Source organism: Eptesicus fuscus, chromosome 17 (assembly GCF_027574615.1).
Source record: "Eptesicus fuscus isolate TK198812 chromosome 17, DD_ASM_mEF_20220401, whole genome shotgun sequence".
NCBI classification, from domain to species: domain Eukaryota; kingdom Metazoa; phylum Chordata; class Mammalia; order Chiroptera; family Vespertilionidae; genus Eptesicus; species Eptesicus fuscus.
This window is the reverse complement of record NC_072489.1, coordinates 27264385-27286409: the sequence shown is the minus strand read 5'-3', so window position 1 is coordinate 27286409 and position 22025 is coordinate 27264385. Positions and strand designations below refer to the sequence as shown.

Sequence of the window (22025 nt, the reverse complement as noted above, 5' to 3'; positions counted from 1 at the left end):
TCCTTATTTTCCCCGTAAGAATAGAAATTATGATTTGCTCAACAAATCACGTCAAGTTCAGAGCGCACAGGAAGCTTCCCCGGGGCTAATGATCCAATCTACGTCACCAGTTTAGCACACCTGTAAGTCTGCCAACAAGTTAGAGTGATAATCACTAAATATTACTGCAGAGTTTAAACTATTACTCCAGGCATTGAAGTGTCATATGATATTAAGTCTTTAAATGAAAATAAAAGCCCCTCTGCTATTTTCTCTGTAAAGATGATAGGAATCACTATTATATCAGATATAAATGTTTATCAAGAATATTACTTTTGGAGACATTATATGAAGGTCACACAAAATACATCACATATATCTTATAAAAAAAACCCACTATATTAAAATCCTTAATAGCATCATCATTGTGAGATGGGACTGCCCTTTGCCATGTAAAATATTTCTTATAAAGGTGATACAAATGTAGAACATGTGATTTGATCCCAGTGTATCTGAATTAGAGGCGTAATTATGAAACATGTAACAGGACTACCAGCATTCAGTGGACATGTCTGAATCATTTCCTGAATCACTGCCCTCATTTCCCTGTATCATTCTTACTCATGGAAGTGTGTCTCTCACTAGACTGTGAGCCTCTTAAGGACAGAATGATGTGTTTGCTCTTCATCTTTTCATATTCAGCGTTTAGCACACAGTAGCAAATAAATGAATAAAGATATGAATGAATGAATATCTTATGGAATTTCTGTATTTTCACACAAGTTTACTACAGTGAAAGAGTGGTTATATCATCTCAATGGAGGCAAGAAAAACCTGTTATACTTTAAAAACAAGTAGCCTACTATGCCTTGCACAGTGTTAATGATGCAGCAAAAGTAATTAAATGACTAATGAGTCAGGAGAAGCATACGTTTACCCACTTACTTGCAAGCAAGCCGACTCCACTTGCGAGGGATCCGACCCAGGCTGTTTTTCCTTTCCCTTCACCAAAGGCATCCAGCCATTCTAAGTACAAGACTCCAACCGCTATGGGGGATCCATAGCACAGAAACTGAGTAAAGAAGGAGACTAGCACGATCACCCAGCCCCATCCGCCATCAGGTGACTTCTTCATTTCCATTGTAAGGTGAGATCAGGAGGTGTGCCTCTATGGGTCTTAAACAAAAACAGAAAAGAAATGCATATTTAGAGTGAGGTGAAGCACAGTATATTGGATTAAAAATACCTTCTAAATTGAAACATAAGACGTTTTTTGGAAAATACACGTGGAAAAGCATAAAATATCACTGGCATATAAAGTGAACCTTACATTTTTTAATTTATAATTTAAATCAGTCATACATACATGTGGCTCCATTTTTTAAAAAAATTATAAAAAGGCATAGAGTTAAAAGTCTCCTTCCTAATTTTATCTCCATTCACCACATTTCCAGCCTCACTCAGCCACTGAAATAACTGATCTGGGTTTCCTGTTACACTTTGGGTTCCCAGGAAGCAAATTCCTAGCAAGAATAGGTTTATTTGAGGTGTTGTCTTCCTATGAAAAGGATTGGCAGCGGGAGAAGGTGAACTGCCATGGGGCATGGAGGAAGGGAATTTCTGAAACTGGGATGACCCTTTAGAACTGCCCAACTTGGGAGCTGGCCCACGTTGGTCATTCTCTGGACAAGGAACACCCAGGAAAGGGGCAGGCACGACCTTAGGTGAGCGGGCACGCCTAAGAGGCAACCGGTCCCCATACGGGTTGTCAGCTGAAGGCCATCTGCCAGCAGCCCTCTCGGCAGCGGAGGAATCTTTCATTCCTGAAAGGAGACTGCAGGGGAACGGGCAGCACATCACAATGTTCACCATCTTGAGTACACTTCCAAGCAAATCGCCTTAGAGTTCCCTCTTTCTTGACAAAAAGTAGAATATTGTACATTGCATTCCATACCTTATTTTAGTCACTCAACACCCTTAGAGATTTTTCCCTACCAATACTGGAGAGTGCATTCTTATTTTATTTATATATATATATATATATATATATATATATATATATATATATATATATATATATATATATTAGAGGCCCAGTGCACGAATCGTGTGCAGGTAGGGTCCCTAGGCCTAGCCTGTGTTCAGGGCCATCTTCTGCCCCTTCACCAGTCCCCAGTCCTGTCCCACTGTGCCACCCACCCCGGTTCCCCTGTTCACCACCCGCTGATCCATCGGAGCCTGCAGGCCAGGGGGAGGAAGAAAGAGGTCTGCCTTCCACCTGCTCACCAGTCCCAGTCCCACCCCGCCACCACCCACCCGATTCCCCATTCACCAAGCTGTGATGGGAGCCTGCGGGGTTGGGGAGGATGGACCAAGAGGTGGTCAATGCACCTCATAGGGACTGGTCCAGTAGTCGTTCCGGTCGTTATGGCCACTGGGCTTTTATTATATAGGATTCTTTACACACAGACACACAAATATAGTTTATTTATACACACATACAATATATTACCATATGACTATATGCTTATTTACTTATTGAAGAGACAAAAAAATCACATGGTTCAAAAATGAAAAAAATAGCAAAGGTATACAATCTTCATCTACCTATTTCCTGCCTAACTCCTATATCTTCCATGGATAACCAATGCTTCTTGTTTCTTTTCTAGAATTTATGCATACATAAGTAACTCAAATATAGATTTCCTCTATTATTCTACACAAAATAGCATGCTACATACATTTGTATGTATATATTTTTTAATCAGAATTTTTTTTTCACTTGACAAATATCTTGAAGACCTTCACATCAATGCATAGTGACCTTCCTTATTCTTTTCTTTCTGCTGCATTGTGTTCCAGTATAGGGCTTTCTCTGAACTCTTTAACCAGTCTCCTATGGCTAACAATGAAAAACAAAGCTGCAGTAAATAACCTTATATATACATGTAACCTTCTGTATATATGCATATCTGTTAGATAAAATCCCAAAGGAATTGCTGAGTCAAAGGGTATGTACATTTGTAATTAGCATTACAAATGCTACAAGTTGGCTTCAAGTGATTGAATCACTTTATATCATCTCCAGCAATTTGGGGTGTGTTGTGAAAATTTTGGACTTCTGTCAGTTTGTTGGCTTTAAAAGAGTATGTCATTATAGCTTTAATGTGCATTTCTTAGCATTCTCTGAATGTTGTGTGAAATGCCATTTGTAATGCCTACCTAATTCTTGGGTATATATGGGTTTATTTCTGGATTTTCTGTTCTATTCCATTGATCTATCTATTCACTCACCATTACCACATTCATTTAATTACCAATTTAAATATATTTTAAGTTTTAGTGGGGCTAAGTTCCTCCTCCTCTCTCTCTCCATCATTGCATAGCTTTTCAGTATTTCCTTGGCTCTTCTTATTTATTTACTTTTTTATATAAATTTCTGAATCTGACTCTAAAAAAATCTGATGATGTTTTCATGGGGACTAAAGTTAATTTACATATTGATTTAAGGAAAATTAATTATTTTTATGATGTTGAGTCTAGCTAAGAACATGGTGTTAATTTCCATTTGTTCAAATCTACTTTTGTTTAAAGTTTTCCCCAACATTTCTTTTTATTTTATTTTTAGATATTTTATCCTTTTTGCTAACATTATAATTGGGGTTATTTCTTTGATTTATCTGTTGATGTTTGTATGGTAATTTTGAATCCCACTACCTTACTAAATTCTCTTGCCTGCATTTTGGGTGATTCTTTTAGGTATACACAACACATAATAAAATATAGTTATATAATCATCTAAAACCGATAGTTTTACCTCCTTATTTTGAACTTTTATAGTCCTGATTTCCTCCTTTTGTCTTTGCATTGAACAGGACACTCAAAATAATGTTAAATAATAAGAGTATACATCTTTGTCTAGTTTCTAATTTAGTGGAAATGCCCTCAAATGTCAAGGTGCAGCCCCTGAGGCTAAGAGAGGTTTATTTCACAAGTTATATGAACATTCATTTTTTCTGTATTTGAGTGTTATAAAGAATGCTTACTACATTTTATCAACTGCATTTCCAGTACCCAAGGAGATGATTATGATTTTCTCCTTATAACTTTTAATGTAATAATGTCTGTATTTTCTATTATTAGGCTATCCTTGAATTGTTAGATTAAATCTTCCTTGTTTAATGCACTATTTTGATTATATCAATCTACTTAGGGGAATTTTAAAATTCAGAAGATTTATCTATTTTTATTTTTAATTTTTACTAAGTTTTGCTATCAAAATGATAATTTTTTTTTAAATTTGAAAATGTTTCTTCTTTTTCTAAGTTCTGAAATAATATATGTGGCAATGCATTTGGAAGTCCAAAGCCTGACCTCCCTACTCCCACTTAATCTACACCTCCTGTGTCTCTTCACCATGCCAGGTTTATAGTCAAAGTCAACAGAGTCTTTTTTGCTCAAAGATTTTGCTAAGCCATTGTCCTGGCTATGGTTTCATCAGATAATACGTAAAGGCATTAGGAATATCAATCATCCATTCATTCACATCCTTAATTAGATGATGAGACATTTGGCTACCTTAAAAGAGTCATAGTTACACCCAACAATTTACCTAAGCTTCAGTAAATACTTTTACTTTGACATTTAGAACACTGGGCAAAAATCATGTCCCCACCTGCCATAGGCCTTCGCATAAACAAGTTGACTATTTAGTAACTGCATATTTAATATTTTAATATTTTAATGTCTAATAACTAAAAACTAAAAGATGTTACAATTTGTGCACAAAACGGTAGTATCTAAAATCCAGTCTCTCATATCACACAATTGTGTTCGCAGACAGAAACTCCAAATATTAAAATCCTTTGAAGTAATCATATATGACCCTTCATCAGAAGTTTACTCCCTCCAGTGCTTACTCTATTATAAAAGTAAACAATATAATTCTGGTCTTCTCATGAATTTAATACTTTGCATTTTTGTTCAGAATCCCTTTTAAAGAAAAGAGTCTTAATTCCTTAAACTAGATAATGTATGATAGCAATAACCAAACATCTAATGAGACTAAAAGGTTGTGTTAAAAAAAAAAATGCATTTGAAATTCTCCTTCACTTAAATCTTCAAATTATGGAATATTAGGAAAAGTACACATTCACATAGGCAAAAAACAACAACAGAATCATGCAAAAGCCAATGTTTTCTGGAGGAGGGAAAGTGAAAGGGTTAGGAGGAGTATCTTCCCTCCCAGTTTTAGGACCTACCTAGACAGAAATGCCTCTATACACCCAATACCTTTTCCTTGCCTTGCCTTGCCTTGCCTGGGGTGACATTTCAACACATAGGACAAGAAGTCAGAAAAGTTCTTCTCACAGTAAATAGTCTGGAGAACAAACCTTTGAAACACAAAGCTCTCATGTGTACCAACTCTGACTAGAAAGACAAGTTTTTATGAAGTGTTGGCTAACAGCTTGTGACATTTGTTTCGTAGTTTGAGACACATGTAGTATCAATAGAGCATGGTGAAAAATACCATTTTGTGATTTATTGTTTTCTGTCAGGGTAATGCCTTTCTCCTGTAGTTTTCTCTATTCCTTAGGTATCTCTCACTTGCTACTTCTCTGATATTCTGTATTCTGTAAGGCGATTTTACAAACAGACTAGTTTTCATCTCCTCCCTTTTGTAATGGTGCCCCTTTTCTTTCCTTTGGGGGATTTGGGTCTTCCTTATGCTAAACAGTTGGTGGGACTATTCATCAAGGTTCCTTGATCTTGACCTGTAGAGTGATACCTGATCCAAGCAAGGCCAGTAGGATCTCTCTCCTAGAACCCTGAATCTTGAATGAAAGGCTATAAATAATGAAAGAAAAATATTTAGAGTTTATTGATCCCAATAGTAGTGTATTGAAGAGGCCTTCTGTCAGTTCCTTCTACCTTGACTCCCTAGGGATACCCAAGCCTGGTTTCTCCAGTCTTCCATTTCATTCTACGAGCTAACTCAGTAAATTATTTTGTTGATGTAGCTGGTGTTAATCTCTTTTATGTGCAACAGAATAAATAAATTGTGAGTATGCGGTAATTTCAAGTTGATAATTTTACCCACCCTTACCCCACTTCGTCCCAAAAAGTTAACTTGGGTCAAAAGTTAAACTTTTGAGTAGAGTCTTATGACCACAAAATATGGAAAATATAGATATGTCATATTTTTGTCCTGAAAATTTCATCTTATTTGCTCCCCTTCTTCATATCTTATGATCCAATGTGATAAAATCACCTTTCTGGCATTCTTTTAAATAAAAACTCTAAGTTAACAAAATTTCTATAATACTTTCAGAAATGCATTACAAAAGTAAAGTTTATTCAAAAGGTGTTATGATCACTTATAATTTAAATTATATTGCACTAGATACCGAGGGAAGTAAGAAGAGATGTAAGACATGTCTGGTCCTTGTCCTCAAGGAGACTATAACCCAGTTAGAAAGGGACGATATGTGCATAAGAGAGTATATAATTGAGTGTCAAAGAGGTGGATTAATATTAAATGTTAAGAATCCAATGGAGACCAAGATGGCGGCATAGGTGAAACACCTAACCTGCAGCCGGGCACAACAATTTCAAAGGCACAACTAGAGGTCAGAACGGACATCGTCCAGAACCACAGGAGAGCTGGCGGACTGAAATGCCCACAGCTGGGGGGAAGGAGAGGGCCACGGGGACAATCGGGGGAGCCGTAAAAGCCTGAGGTATGGAGAAACTGGCGGAGACACGAGCACGCGCGCCTGCGGGGAGGATGGAGCCGGAGAGGAAGGGGCGGCTGACGGCCTGGCCGGCGTTCACTGGCAGGAAGAAGATAAAGGCTCCGGAGTGCGCTAAGCGCCGGCTCCGACTGTACTGAGCGCCAGTTCCGGGCGAAACCCTGGGAAGCCAGGCGCAGGCTGGGGGAATGAATCTGGGCTGTGGGGCGCAGGCACAGAGGAGCGGGGGAAGGCAGAGCTCCAGAGGCGCGCACGGGAAGGGGCGCAAAGGACGGACTGTTGCCTGCGCCACTGAACTGCCCTAGCGGGAAGGAGACATAAGCTCAGGACCGTGCTGAACCCCAGTTCCGACTGCACTGAACCCCAGTTCCGGGCGAAACCCTGGGAAGCCAGGCGCACGCTGGGGGAATGAATTTGGGCTGTGGTGGCGGAGGCACAGAGAAGCGGCGGCTCCAGACGCGCGCACTGGAAGGTGCGCAGAGGACGGACTTTTGCCTGCGCCACTGGGTGGCCCTGCTGGGAAGGAGACAGGGACGCCAGACTGCGCTGAGACCCAGTTCCAACTGCACTGAAACCCAGTTCCAGGCGAGAATCTGGGAGTCCAGATTCATTAGGGGAGGGACTGGACTGTTTGGCAGTGGGCGAAACTCCAGGGCGCGTTTCTCTCAGAGGTGTTTGCAAGGAATACAGAGGGACACAGACACAGGAGCCTCATAGGGCGGGGCTGACAGGAAGCCAAGGTTGTAGGCTCCACCCTGTAGCTCCGCCCCAGCCAAGCTGAGCAGAAGCTTTTTCCTGCTGAGTGCCTCAGGTAGTGGCTGACCCACACTGCATTGGAGACCCAGAAATGAGGGCATCTAGTGGTTGGTGGGAGATGACACCAGATTTCAATCACTTGCATAAGGGAGGCATTCTAGAGGCAGACTCAGTGAGCGCCAAGGCATTGCTGCATCAAGACCCGGCCCACAAACATGTCTCCTGCACAGCAACTCTTCCTATGTGGACAAAGAGGGTCCTCACGGCCAATTGGCCTGGAGGACAATTCCTCCCAGTGACACCAACAACAATCAAGACTTAAAGGAGGACCAAGATGGAGACATAGGGCGGCAGCCTGATCGTTGCCTACCACAACAATATTGAGACTACGACGGGAGAGCAGAGCAGACACCAGCCAGAAAGACCGGGGGGCTGGCTGAGCAGATGCTCTACAACTAGAATAAAAGAGAGGGGTACGCAGGATGATGCTGATGCCGGTGACCCAAAGTCCACACTTTAAGAACTATGGCTCAGGCGACACAATGGTGGCCAGGAACGTGCTCGGCGCAGTTCCCCCGGCGGTCTCCGGCTGAGGGGACGGCTCCACTCGCTGCCGAGCACGGACAGACGAGCCCCTAGGAGACATGGGGTGGGAGACTCCGTGCTTGCTGACCTCCGAGTCCTTCAAGAATCTCAATGCCCCGAAGTGGCCAGGTGCGCACGCTCAGCGACTGGCCACCGTTGCAGACCCAAGGGCCGACGCAGCGACACCGGACCAGCCCACCGCCGGGCACCGGGCACACCGGAGCCTTGCCGAGCCCGCCGCCCAACGAGTTCTGCGGCAGCCGCCCTGGAGCTCTGAGAAAATGACCGAAGGAATTGCTGAGAGGGAATTGATCAACAGGAATTGGGATCAAGAAGACGAAACCCCGATGAGACCCGAGTCCAGGCGAGCCTGCGAGCCTCTGGGCTCAGATGTGGTCACACGCCTCTGGGTCTAGGTGAGGCCTCACGCCCCTGGGTTTGGGTGAGGCCACGCGCCCCTGGGTCCAGATGAAGCTGGATTCCGGGTTCGGGTGAGGCCATGTGCCCCTGGGTCCGGGCAAATCTGAACCCTGGGTCCGGGTGAGGCCGTGGGCCCCTGGATCCGGGTAAGGCTGGGTCCCGAGTACGGGTGAGGCCGTGAGCCCCTGGATCCGGGTGAGACCACGCGACCAGGGGTCTGAGAGAGGTAATGCGCCCCTGGGTCCGGGTGGCTTCGTGCACCTAGGTCCAGGTGAGGCCACGTGCCCCTGGGTCTGAGAGAGGCCACGCACCCCTAGGTCCGGGCGAGACCATGTGTCCCTGGATCCGGGTGGGGCCTCGTGCACCTAGGCCCGGGTGGGGCCGCGTGCCCCTGGGTCTGGGGGAGGCCAGGCGTCCCTGGGTCCGGGTGAGACCGTGTGTCCCTGGATCCGGGTGAGGCCTCGTGCGCCTAGGCCCGGGTGAGGCCACGTGCCCCTGGGTCTGGGGGAGGCCAGGCGTCCCTGGGTCCGGGTGAGACCATGTGTCCCTGGATCCGGGTGAGGCCGCGTGCACCTAGGCCCGGGTGAGCCCAAGTGGCCCTGGGTCTGGGAGAGGCCAAGCGTCCCTGGGTCCGGGTGCGACCATGTGTCCCTGGATCCGGATGAGGCCTCGTGCACCTAGGCCCGGGTGAGCCCAAGTGGCCCTGGGTCTGGGAGAGGCCAAGCGTCCCTGGGTCCGGGTGAGACCATGTGTCCCTGGATCCGGGTGAGGCCTCGTGCACCTAGGCCCGGGTGAGCCCAAGTGGCCCTGGGTCTGGGAGAGGCCAAGCATCCCTGGGTCCGGGTGAGACCATGTGTCCCTGGATCCGGGTGAGGCCGCGTGCACCTAGGCCCGGGTGAGCCCAAGTGGCCCTGGGTCTGGGAGAGGCCAAGCGTCCCTGGGTCCGGGTGCGACCATGTGTCCCTGGATCCGGATGAGGCCTCGTGCACCTAGGCCCGGGTGAGCCCAAGTGGCCCTGGGTCTGGGAGAGGCCAAGCGTCCCTGGGTCCGGGTGAGACCATGTGTCCCTGGATCCGGGTGAGGCCTCGTAAACCTAGGCCCGGGTGAGCCCAAGTGGCCCTGGTTCTGGGAGAGGCCAAGCGTCCCTGGGTCCGGGTGTGACCATGTGTCCCTGGATCCGGATGAGGCCTCGTGCACCTAGGCCCGGGTGAGGCCACGTGCCCCTGGGTCTGGGAGAGGCCAAGCGTCCCTGGGTACGGGTGAAGCCAGATCCAGGGTCCGGGTGAGGCTGTGCGCCCCTGGATCCATCCGGGTGAGGCTGGGTCCCAGGCCCGGGTGAGACCACGCGCCCCTTGGGTAGGGGTGAGGCCACGTGCCCCTTAGTCTGGGTGACGCCGTGCCCCTGGGTTCGGCCGAGACCAAACCAGAGGGAGTCGGACCTCCATTACCACCATTTGTCCACCATCCAGAGCTGAGGGGTCAGTGCTGACATGTACACATAAGGAACTACTGGACATTGAAATTGGGTCTCAAAAGAACTGTTGGTCCAGGGGGAAGCTCGCTACAGATTGATTCATTTGCCTGTCAGCATAACTATTATTGCTCGTCTCACATTCAGTTCTTATTAGTATATATCTAGTGACATATGATCTCGCTCATCTAGGGGAAATGATGAACAACATAGACTGAGGAACAAGAACAGAACCAGAAGCAAGGAGGCATCGATCGGACTATCGGGCCTCAGAGGGAGGATAGGGGAGGGTAGGGGGAGGGTGGGGGGGAGGGGGAGAGTTCAACCAAAGGACCTGTATGCATGCATATAAGCCTATCCAACGGTTAAGTTCAACAGGGGATTGGGGCATGCGTAGGGAGAGGGGTGGGATGGGAATGGGGGGATGAGGACAAATATGTGACACCTTAATCAATAAAGAAATTTAAAAAAAAAAAAAAAAAGAATCCAATGGAAATGGAAGTAACCAAGACAGGAGCAGGAGTGGAGGCCTCCTGGAGTAGGTCAGTTGTAAAGAACAATGGAGAGACTCATGAAAGGGTGGCTCTGGCAAGTGGAACAACATGAACCTGGGTGTGGAATCAGGATAGGCCTGACAGGTTTGGTGGGAAATGAAAAGGGTAGGTTCTCCAGGCTCCCGGAGGAAAACAGGAACAGGAAGACGGCATGCTCAATTGAAACGTAAGAAGAAGAAAGTGTCTCAAGAAGCCTGTGTTTATAACCCCCAAATAGAAGTCCCAGTTATATAATAAAGCCTAGCATTAATAATCCATTTATATTATCTAGGTGGTGGATTTTCTCCTAAACAAAAATAACAAGGTAGGTAAGAACCAGAAGGTATTGTTTTATTTAGACTAGTGTTCCATGAGTATGTTCAAAATTTGGAGCCCTTATTCATATAGCTGGATGAAAATACGCTTCTAAGAAACACATAATGGTCATCGTATATTCTAGTACACTCTGAGAATGTGGAATCTTTTAATCAGAGTGTTAACAAACCTGGACTCTGCATGACAAGACATCTTATAAAACTCAAAACTAGAAACTATTTTGAGAGAGCATTGTAATTTTGGGGCAATTTAATCACACTACAGGGTTTGATGGGATATCACAAAATGTTAACTTAGAATTTAAGTGTATTTCTTATCCTTAACTTAATAATTAAATATATTCCACATATTATAAACCTCCATTGGAGAAAAGAGGAGGGAATAAAATAAAAATAACCATAATAAGAAAGTATTAGTCAATAAAATTTGATTATGGCTAGTATAAAAGATAGCATATCTCTTAAAGCTAGAATTTGTTGTTAAAGGAAAATGAGAATTAGGTGACTGACCTTCCTTCAGTTACATTTATACCCCTCTTCCTATATGGAAGGCTCTAAACCATGTGCCAGGATGTGGAGAGCTGAAACCCTCAGACATGGCTGGTGGAGATGAATTGGTTGCTTGAGCGGTGGGAATGGGGAATGACTTTAAAGGGCACAGAGTTTCTTTTTGGGGTAATAAACATGTTTTAAAATTATGTTTAAATGTTTTAAAAGTAGAGTGTGGTACAGTTTACATAACTCTTGGATCAAATCCACTGAACTGTACACATTAAATGGGTAAATTTTATGGTATGTGAATTATAGCTCAACAAAGCTGTTAAAATGAAACACATTCAAAAGCTACTGAAAATTATAGTTTGATTCTGACTCCAATATAGGTAACAAGTTTCATAAACTAAAAGGCATACCTTGTTCTGCCAGAAGCAGTTCCCATATTGGCACTGCTCTCTCCCTACTGTGACCTGTGACCCTCCAAACATCCAGCATTTGTTTCCGCCACTGCCATTTGGGTAACTAAAGATTAAAGACTCTTGGAAGCTCTTGATTTATAAATGTTTCAGTAACTAGTTGCTATAGATCTCTGGTGTAAATAACTAGCAACTACTCATTAGAAAGTGGCTTTCAAGTTACCAGAAATACCTTATGGTTGTTAAAGTAATTGCTAACATTTACATTGATAAAAAAATTCTTTGGGAGTTCATATAAAAACCATTTTTGGGGTATCTGAAGAAACATCAAGGCAAGGAATTCTTTGGGAATTCTAATAAAATATAGGTAAACAAATATACTAAATATATAGTGAAGCTCAGAATTCAAATATAAATTAATTAAATCTCCTTTACTGAAGACAAGTGTAAGAGAGGTAGTTAAGATGTTAAGGTGCAGGTGTGTCTACACATCATAAAAGGATAATCTAAGCAATGAAAACAAAACCTAATTTCAGAGTTTCTAATGTAAACACCAGTGACCTTTGGCTGCTTTATGTACACATAGAAGAAGGATGTAAAGAAAATTATATGAAGCTAGTTAACAATATTTTCAATTGCTTTATAGCTTCCCTTTACTCCTTAGTTTTACCATAATGCTGGGGAAGAGAAGAAGAGGGAAATTTTTCTAGTACCTGGTTCTAGAACGGTAGATACTGGTTAAGAGATATTTATAGATAACATTCAGAAAGGGGTTATTAAAGAATGATTACTATTGGTGGAATAAAGGCAAGACAGAACCATCAACTGAAAATAAATCAAACCAGTACCTAGTGAGTAATGGTTAAGATCTTGAGCTTTGATATTAGATGTATATCTGGGTTCCGATCTAGCCTATACTATTGACCATATGTTTTTGGGCCAAATTACTTTATGCCCCTGAGCCTCAGTATTTTCATCTATAAAATGAGATATCAGTGATTTTGAAGTGCAAATCTCAGTGCCTACCACACAGTAAAAAATGTTAATAAATGTTAGCAATTACTTTAACAACCATAAGGTATTCCTGGTAACTTGAAAGTCACTTTCTAAGGAATAGTTGCTAATTACTCACAACAGAGATCTACAGTAACTAGTTACTAAAACATTTATAAACCTAGAGCTTCCAAGACTCTTTAATCTTTAATTATTTCTTAATACTTAGAACATTTAAACCAAGATCTGAATATAGGCACATTACAATTTGGAGTGATTCAAAAGAGGTATGTACTACTAGGATTTGTTTTCAAGTTTCAGGCTTAAGGCCTAAGCATTTTCAATGTGTTAGGATTCTCAGAATTTGCATTTTTAAAAAGTTGCCTTGTGATTCTGACATACGCCATCCACAGATGCACTCTGAAAAACACTGTCCAACCACAGTGGTTCTCACCCTGACTACACAGAATCACCTGGGTGATTTACGGTAAACATGCCTGATGCCAGGCCCCACCAGCAGACTGAGAATGGCTGCCCTATAGGATAGAAGAACAACTTCTGACCAAATGTCAACTCTTTTGTCCCAATGGAGGAAGGGCATAGGCAAGGAAGGGAAGAGGATAAAAGGCGGGGGGGGGGGGGGGCGGGGGGGGGGAGTGGAGGTCAATCGCGGGAGAGGGCCTGGAGCAAGTGGAAACTCTTCTGCTCTGAGCCCATCCACTCCAAGGCAGCAGCGAGCACTTGGCTGTTCTTTTAGCTCTCCCCTTTCATCTATGCTGTCAAGGACAAAACTTATTTACCCCAAAGATCTCTACACATCTAGGTTTCAAATAGAAACAAACGCAAAAATTCTTATAGGAGTGATGACCATGGCAAATGTTATTTTCTATGAAATGTTTGGGAAAATGCAGAAGGGGATCATTGTGTGTCACATGAAATTTAAAAGATGATTGCATCCATTTGTCTGTAGATTTGCAAAAGTTCTTTTTTATGAAAATAGAAATGGTGTGAGAAAGTATCAAACAACTCAAAAACCAACCTCTAACATGCTAACACACCTAAAGGAATTAGAAGGTGATAGAAAAATAAGCATCTGTCTCCAAAAAGTCAAACTTATACAAAACAAGAGCAGAATACTGTATTTTTCTGTATATAAGATGCCCCCATGTATAAGACACCCCCCACTTTTCCAACCCCAAATTAAGAAATCAATATTTTAAACATTTTGCTGGTCTTCCTCTTAAGGCCTTCTTCTTTTTTGGCATCTTAAGGAGTTGTTCTTCCTGTTTTCTCCACTGTCTGATCAGACACTCAGTGGGAGGAGGTCCAAATTCTCTCTGCAGCTCTATTTCCATGCTCTTTTTCATAACCGATTAGATTCCGTTTGAATTTTGCAGAGTAAGACAATCGCTTACCGGTATTTATTTTTTTTGTTTTTTGACATCTTTATGAGCTCAGAAAGCTCTGGTCCCTATTGCATATTCACACTCTCCACCTCCACCTCCAATTACAGCATCAGCTGACGTCAGTAACAATAAGGCTCGTGATTGGAGGAAGCCTGTTTGACAAGGTATGGGCAGCTACGCACAGTGCCAGCTCCCTCCTCACTGACTTCCACGTATAAGGCACCCCTCTATTTTCAGTCTAACAATTTTAGAGAAAAAAAAACACCACGGTGTTTTATACACAGAAAAATACGGTAATTGGACCTTCTCAGGAGAGCATGACTTATTTTTCCAAGTAAGTACCCTGGAGCTCAGAGGGAGAACAAAGGACTGGAGAGATGCCTGCTCCCTCTTTGCTTGTGGCATTTGGCACTATTTCCACTGGTGGTGGCAATGCTATTAACCCCACACTTACTTTGATGTGGCCAATCCCCCAAATCTCTAGCTGGTCTGGCTACAGAATGAGCTCAGTTTCTTCCTTGTGGCTCCAAGGAGAGCAAGGACACATGATTGCCAGCATGAAGAGAGAAAAGTCTTTTCCTGCCTCTTTCCCATTGTCCCAAATGGCCAAGCCTGGGCACACTGTCTGTGGAGAATCACTCAACCACCCACAATGCCATCCTGCTGCTTTACAGCAGCCCAGGAAAAGATGCAGGGAGAGGCAGCCCCAAGAATCTCCAGGCAGCCAGTGCCAAAATGGCCACCCCACCTCTCTGGCTGGGTCCAAGCCACATGCCCCGGCCAGCCTCTCAGTCCCAGTAGAGCAGTCATGGTAAAACTCTGAGAACATTCTAATGACGATGATAATGTTGATGGTGATGGTGATTATAATAAAACTGTCAACACGATGATGGATTCACCTATTAATTTGTTCAAATTAGCAAAACAACCTCTCAGTTCAGAGAAGATTAATGGGAGAGGGGAGCTGGGATCTTTCGGTAATAGTATTATGTGGTCCCAAAGAATAGTTAGAACAATTTCCACCTTTTTGTTATGTCAATAGCTTCAGTTTCATACAAGTACAAACACAGATATATTTATTTCTATAAAATATGTGAAGATATATATTCTAGAACATTTAGCATAAGGAATAGGAACATGGACTAGGTAACCTGAGTGTACATCTAAGCTCTGATACTGGCAAGAAGGTGACCTTCACCAAGTCACTTAAGTACCACTGTGCCTCACTTTCTTCATCTATGACCTGGGGGAATGATAGTAACTTACCTCATCAGACTGCTGTGATGAGTAAATAATTAGTTTATGTAAAGCACTTAGCACACAGAAATCTCATTATTCTGTATCCTTTGAAACATAATTGATTGCTATAGAAATATTCTTTTTTATTTTGACAGAGAAAGTATTATCCTTATAAATACAGCTGACCAGAATATCCATAACTCCCACACTCCTCTGCTACAATAGTGCGCGCGCGCGCACACACACACACACACCATTTTTACCAAATTTCTCCCTCAGGAAAAAATAAAAAGAGAAAGAGAGATGGAAATATATTTCAGCATCCTGGATAATTTCCTGACAGTAAGAAAAACGTCAGCAAGTGGGGAAAGACCACAATGACAAAGATAGTGTGCTCTTAGGTCACCAACAGCCGAGAGAAGAAAAACAAAGAGGCGCTGCAGTCCAAACAAGGTTAGCTTTCATTTCCTTTCTTTCATTTTCTTCTTTTATTTCCTTCCTTCCTTTCAGCTCAACTCAGGAAGCCACTTGCTGACTAGCACCCCTTTCCCAGATGCTGCTGTGCAGTTATTGGGGTACTTGTTGGTAGAAGAGAAGTGAGAATTAATCATCAAAGTTGACAAGGGCTACAAGAGACTCCTAAGCTCTTCTTTTCTAAACTAGTTCTTAAGAAAATGTGGTAACTCTGTGTGCATCAAAAAAGCAAACAAAGGATCCCATTTTAAGGTTGTATCTCCACCTGAGTATGTTCCTAATCATCAAAGGATACACTAAGACCTGCAAGGAATTTCAAACCTGGCTGCACAGTACAATCACCCTGGGAGCTTAAAAATGACCGATGCCCAACAATCAAGACTTAACTATACAAAGGAGGACCAAGATGGAGGCATAGGGCGGAAGCCTGATTGTTGCCTACCACAACAACTTTGAGACTACGACAAGAGAGCAGAGCAGACACCATCCAAGACCACCATAGGGCTGGCTGAGTAGATGCTCTACAACTAGAATAAAAGAGGGGTATGTGGGATGATGCTGATGCCGGTGGCCCAAAGACCACACTTTAAGAACTACAGCTCAGGCGACACAAAAGAACTATGGCTCAGGCGATACAACAGCGGCCTGGAACGTGCTCGGCGCAGTTCCCCCGGCGGTCTCCGGCTGAGGGGATGGCTCCACTGGCAGCCAAGTACGGACAGACGAGCCCCTATGAGACATGGGGTGGGAGACTCCGCACTTGCTGACCTCTGAGTCCGTCAAGAATCTCAACGCCCCAGAAGCGGCCAGGTGCGCATGCTCGGCGACCGGCCACCGATGCAGACCCAAGGGCCGACACAGCGACGCCAGACTGGCCCACCGCCATGCACCGGGTGCACCGGAGCTTCGCCGAGCCGCCGCCCGACGAGTTCTGCAGCAGCCATACTGGAGCTCTGGAAGGATGGCCAGGGGAATTGCTGAGGGGGGATTGACCGGCAGGAATTGGGATCGGGAAGACGGGGCCCCGCTGAGACCCGGGTGCGGGCGGGGTTGCGCGCCTCTGGGTTCGGGTGTGGTCACACGCCTCTGGGTATAAGTGAGGCCTCACGTCCCTGAGTCTAGGTGAGGCCACATGCCCCTGGGTCCAGGTGAGGCCGGACTCCGGGTCCGGGTGAGGCCAAGTGCCCCTGGACCCGGATGACGCTGGATCCCGTGCCCGGGCGAGGCCAAGCGCCCCTGGGTCTGGGAGAGCCCACACACCCCTGGGTCCAGGCGAGACCATGTGTCCCTGGATCCGGGTGAGGCCTCGTGCACCTAGGCCCGGGTGAGCCCAAGTGGCCCTGGGTCTGGGAGAGGCCAAGCGTCCCTGGGTCCGGGTGAGACCATGTGTCCCTGGATCCGGGTGAGGCCTCGTGCACCTAGGCCCGGGTGAGGCCACGTGCCCCTGGGTCTGGGAGAGGCCAAGCGTCCCTGGGTCCGGGCGAGACCATGCGTCCCTGGATCCGGATGAGGCCTCGTGCACCTAGGCCCGGGTGAGCCCAAGTGGCCCTGGGTCTGGGAGTGGCCAAACGTTCCTGGGTCCGGGTGAGACCATGTGTCCCTGGATCCGGGTGAGGCCTCGTGCACCTAGGCCGGGGTGAGCCCAAGTGGCCCTGGGTCGGGGAGAGGCCAAGCGTCCCTGGGTCCGGGTGAGACTATGGGTCCCTGGATCCGGATGAGGCCTCGTGCACCTAGGCCCGGGTGAGCCCAAGTGGCCCTGGGTCTGGGAGTGGCCAAACGTTCCTGGGTCTGGGTGAGACCATGTGTCCCTGGATCCGAGTGAGGCCTCGTGAACCTAGGCCCGGGTGAGGCCACGTGCCCCTGGGTCTGGGAGAGGCCAAGCGTCCCTGGGTCCGGGTGAGACCATGCGTCCCTGGATCCGGATGAGGCCTCTTGCACCTAGGCCCGGGTGAGCCCAAGTGGCCCTGGGTCTGGGAGAGGCCAAGCGTCCCTGGGTCCGGGGGAGACCATGTGTCCCTGGATCCAGGTGAGGCCTTGTGCAACTAAGCCCGGGTGAGGCCACGTGCCCCTGGGTGTGGGAGAGGCCAAGCGTCCCTGGGTACGGGTGAAGCCAGATCCTGGTTCCGGGTGAGGCCGTGCGCCCCTGGATCCATCCGGGTGAGGCTGGGTCCCAGGCCCGGGTGAGACCACGCGCCCCTTGGGTATGGGTGAGGCCACGTGCCCCTTAGTCCAGGTGACGCCGTGCCCCTGGGCTCGGCCGAGACCAAACCAGAGGGAGTCGGACCTCCATTACCACCATTTGTCCACCATCCAGAGCTGAGGGGTCAGTGCTGACATGTACACATAAGGAACTACTGGACATTGAAATTGGGTCTCAAAAGAACTGTTGGTCCAGGGGGAAGCTCGCTACAGATTGATTCATTTGCCTGTCAGCATAAATATTATTGCTCGTCTCACATTCAGTTCTTATTAGTATATATCTAGTGACATTTGATCTCGTTCATCTAGAGGAAATGATGAACAACATAGACTGAGGAACAAGAACAGAACCAGAAGCAAGGAGGCATCGATCGGACTATCGGGCCTCAGAGGGAGGATAGGGGAGGGTAGGGGGAGGGTGGGGGGAGGGGGAGAGTTCAACCAAAGGACCTGTATGCATGCATATAAGCCTATCCAACGGTTAAGTTCAGCAGGGGATTGGGGCATGCGTGGGGAGAGGGGTGGGATGGGAATGGGGGGATGAGGACAAATATGTGACACCTTAATCAATAAAGAAATTTAAAAAAATAAATAAATAAATAAATAAAAAAATGACCGATGCCCAGGCCAACCCTAGACCACTGAAAACAGGATCTCAGGGGTGAGGCCAGGTTGTTAAAGGGCTTGAGGTGATTTCATTGTGTTGGGTCATTGGGCAAAAGGACTGAAGTACAGCACCATAGACCATCTTAAATCATTGCACATCCTAGTCTACAAGCATAGAATGAAAGACTTGACTGCTTTTAGTTATTTAAATGGATCTTTTCATCCATGTCAATCATGACTATGGAAAATATTTCAAGTGTCCTTAAAAATCTCAATAATGATACTATCCTTTCTTAGGAATTCCCTAAACAATGGAATTAAGAACATTTTCTAAGGATTAAATGTACTATGACTTAACCACATCTTGGAATAACTTTTAGTTACCATTTTCTATTAACATTTTCTATGTATCAGACACGGTACCAAGAAGTTTCAAATGGTATCTTTTTAAAATATGTAAAACTTTACCAGATAAACATTACTACTCCTCATTATACCCCAATGTCCACAGGCTTTTTGATAGGTTCTACTTAAGCCTCTTTCCATTTAATCCTAGGAGTTATCACCTAATGCAGGTTCATAGATGGTGCCTATGTCTGCATCCTTTTACTTTGGAAAGTTGGCTGTAAACTTCTTTTCACAAATACTCCTTGATTTTAAAACTTTTTTAATGGATATTCTTTAATATGACTGAACTTGCTGACATCATTCAGGGACTTAGACTGAACAAACTGATATCTAAATAATAATAATGTCACTTTGACCACTCCTTTGAGAATAATACACAGAATATTATGGTCTTCAAATCTCCTTTTGCCTTTATTCTTTAAAATTTTTTTTTATTTATTATTTATTTTCAGAGAGAGAGGAAGGGAATGGGATAGAGAGATAGAAACATGGATGAGATCAGATGCAAATGGACTAAAAACCTTAACCAAGAGGCAGATTGTCAAAGCAGACAAAAGACAAGGTCTGACTTCCCATTTATAAGAAACATATTTTATAAACACTGATAACTTCACATTTAAAGATGGAAATATATATAATCAATCAGCTGCACCCTGTTTGGGACTGAGCCTGACACCCAGGCATGTGCCCTGAGATCAAACCCAGGATGTCTTGATTTAGGGGTCCACACTCAACCACTGATCAACACCAGCAGGGCTCACCTTTATTCTTAAAAGTCTTTTCCAAAGATATTTCTATTCGTTTCATAAAAGTCGTTTAGTGTTCTTGCATGCAAAAACAAAACCCAAAAAACAAAACACTAAATATTACCAGTCAAGGCAACATATACTTATTAAGAGCCAGTATTAATTACTGCTTCGTCTGTTTCCACTATGTGCTGTTTATACCCTTCTCTTTTTATTTTGTTTTGGCATGCATCCTAATTAGTCATTTATTTGTCTTTCTCCTTTTTTCCTCACCACACTGAAAATCCTCTGGGCTCAGGGTACATCTTATATTTTTATGTTCTTTCCACATCTATGCATGTAGTAGGCTCTCAATAAAATGTTTTTTGAATTTAATAGAAAAGGGCATTAAACCTGGCCAGCATGGCTCAGTGGCTGAGTGTCAACATATGAACCAGGAGGTCATAGTTTGATTCCAGGTCAGGGCACATCCCAGGTTGTGGGCTCGATCCCCAGGTGTGGGACGTGCAGGAGACAGCTGGTCAATGATTATCTCTCATCATTTATATTTCTCTATCTCTCCCTCCCCCTTTCTCTCTGAAATCAATAAGAATGTGTGTGTGTGTGTGTGTGTGTGTGTGTGTGTGTGTGTGTGTGTGTGTGTTTTAAAGAAAGTAAGAAAAGAGCATTAAGCTATAGTTTGGGAAGCAATGCACAGTGGTGGTCTACAGCAGTATTGTTCAAACTATGCAATGTGTCATAGGTTCTGAAATCAATCATGTATTGTGAGCAGCATTTTTTAAAATTGGAATTTAAAATAGAATGAAATAGATGAGAATAGAAAATATAAGAGCACCTCCTGCATGGTGATAAGGGTTCAGTACTACTTTGTAAAACTTTGCTTCTGTGTTTATGTTCACCCATGTATGTGTGCAGGGTCAAGCTATAAAGTACATCTTACTGTGGGTCACACTCAAAACACCAAAAGCCTCCAGTCTAGAACATGAACCCTGGAGTCATTTCTCCTGGAGTCCTACTGAGGCTCTGCCATTAGCCGTGTGACTAAGCAAATTAACAACCTTCTCAGTTTCTTCATTTATAAAATGGGAATAGTAAGTTGCTCAACATATCCATAATTCCTCCTCCTGAATTTCACCTGGAAAACTATCACTATACTTCCATTTGCCCAAGCAGAAAGCCCACTCCTCATCCCCTCCCTGCTTCACCTCCCCAGTGTTCCTATCAACCAGAAACAGGGTCTTGCAGGCACAGAGCCCTGCGATCAGACCCTTCCTCTCCATCCTCTCTGCGAATCCTACACTGTCACAGCCACCTGTGATGGGTCCCTCTGCTTACCCTTGCTGCCTGTTGCAGCTCATTGGTCAGGCTGCTGCCAGAGCCATCTCTCCAGACTGTGCTTCTGATCATCTCAAATTCTGCTTCCAACTTTTCTAATCTTCCCATGGTTTCTCACTACACACAGTGTATTCATTAACAGGGCACAAGTTTTTGTTTAATTTACTGTAAGCACACAAGAAATCAAAGATGGAACTTATAGCCCTCCATCAATGAATAATGTTACTCAAAAATTATAAATTAAAATGAAAATATTGGTTTTACATATCCATGTTTTGCCTATATGATATTAGGTATTTAGGCCCTTAAATACCCAGCTAGTTTGCTGGTTATTTTGGTTTTCCTCTGAAGATTTGCAATGATCCAGCCCCAACCACACTGCTCCAGAATGTCCCACAAACCTGTGATCCGCAAGCCACTGTCACAGTCCAGCTCTTAAGCCATGCTTTTTCTCTTTACTATGCCTCTGACTCTTCAGTCCCCATCAGCTGCTAGAGGGGCTATAGGACCTTTCTTTACTTGCCTACTGACAAACACCTGTTTTTCCAGAAAGCAGAGGAGGGTGGGTGGAAAGAGATCAACCAAAGAACTTGTATGCATATGTGCATAACATATGGACACAGACAATAGGGTGGTGAAGGGGGGGGGGTGTTGAAGGGATCAATGGAGGGGAAAGGGGACATATGTAATACTTTCAACAATAAAGATTTAATATTTTAAAAATCAATTAATATTTTTTTAAAAGACAGCTTAAATTTCTCCTCCTACATGATGTGACCCTAACTCTCCAACAGTAAGTCTCCTCTAAGTTCTCATACTAATTTGGGCAATCTTGCTAGTATAACATTCATTACAATTGGAAAAATACTACAGAACT

General features: G+C 44.5%; 1 protein-coding gene across 1 annotated transcript in view; it reads right to left on the bottom strand.

Annotated features, from left to right (window-relative positions):
* Window positions 1-22025, bottom strand: part of SLC16A9 (solute carrier family 16 member 9) — a 65688-nt gene that overhangs the window by 32731 nt on the left and 10932 nt on the right. The window contains exon 2 of the mRNA XM_008145478.3: window positions 925-1155. Coding sequence (XP_008143700.2) covers window positions 925-1120 — 196 coding nt within the window. The 5' untranslated portion in view covers window positions 1121-1155. The remainder of the gene's footprint in view (window positions 1-924; window positions 1156-22025) is intronic.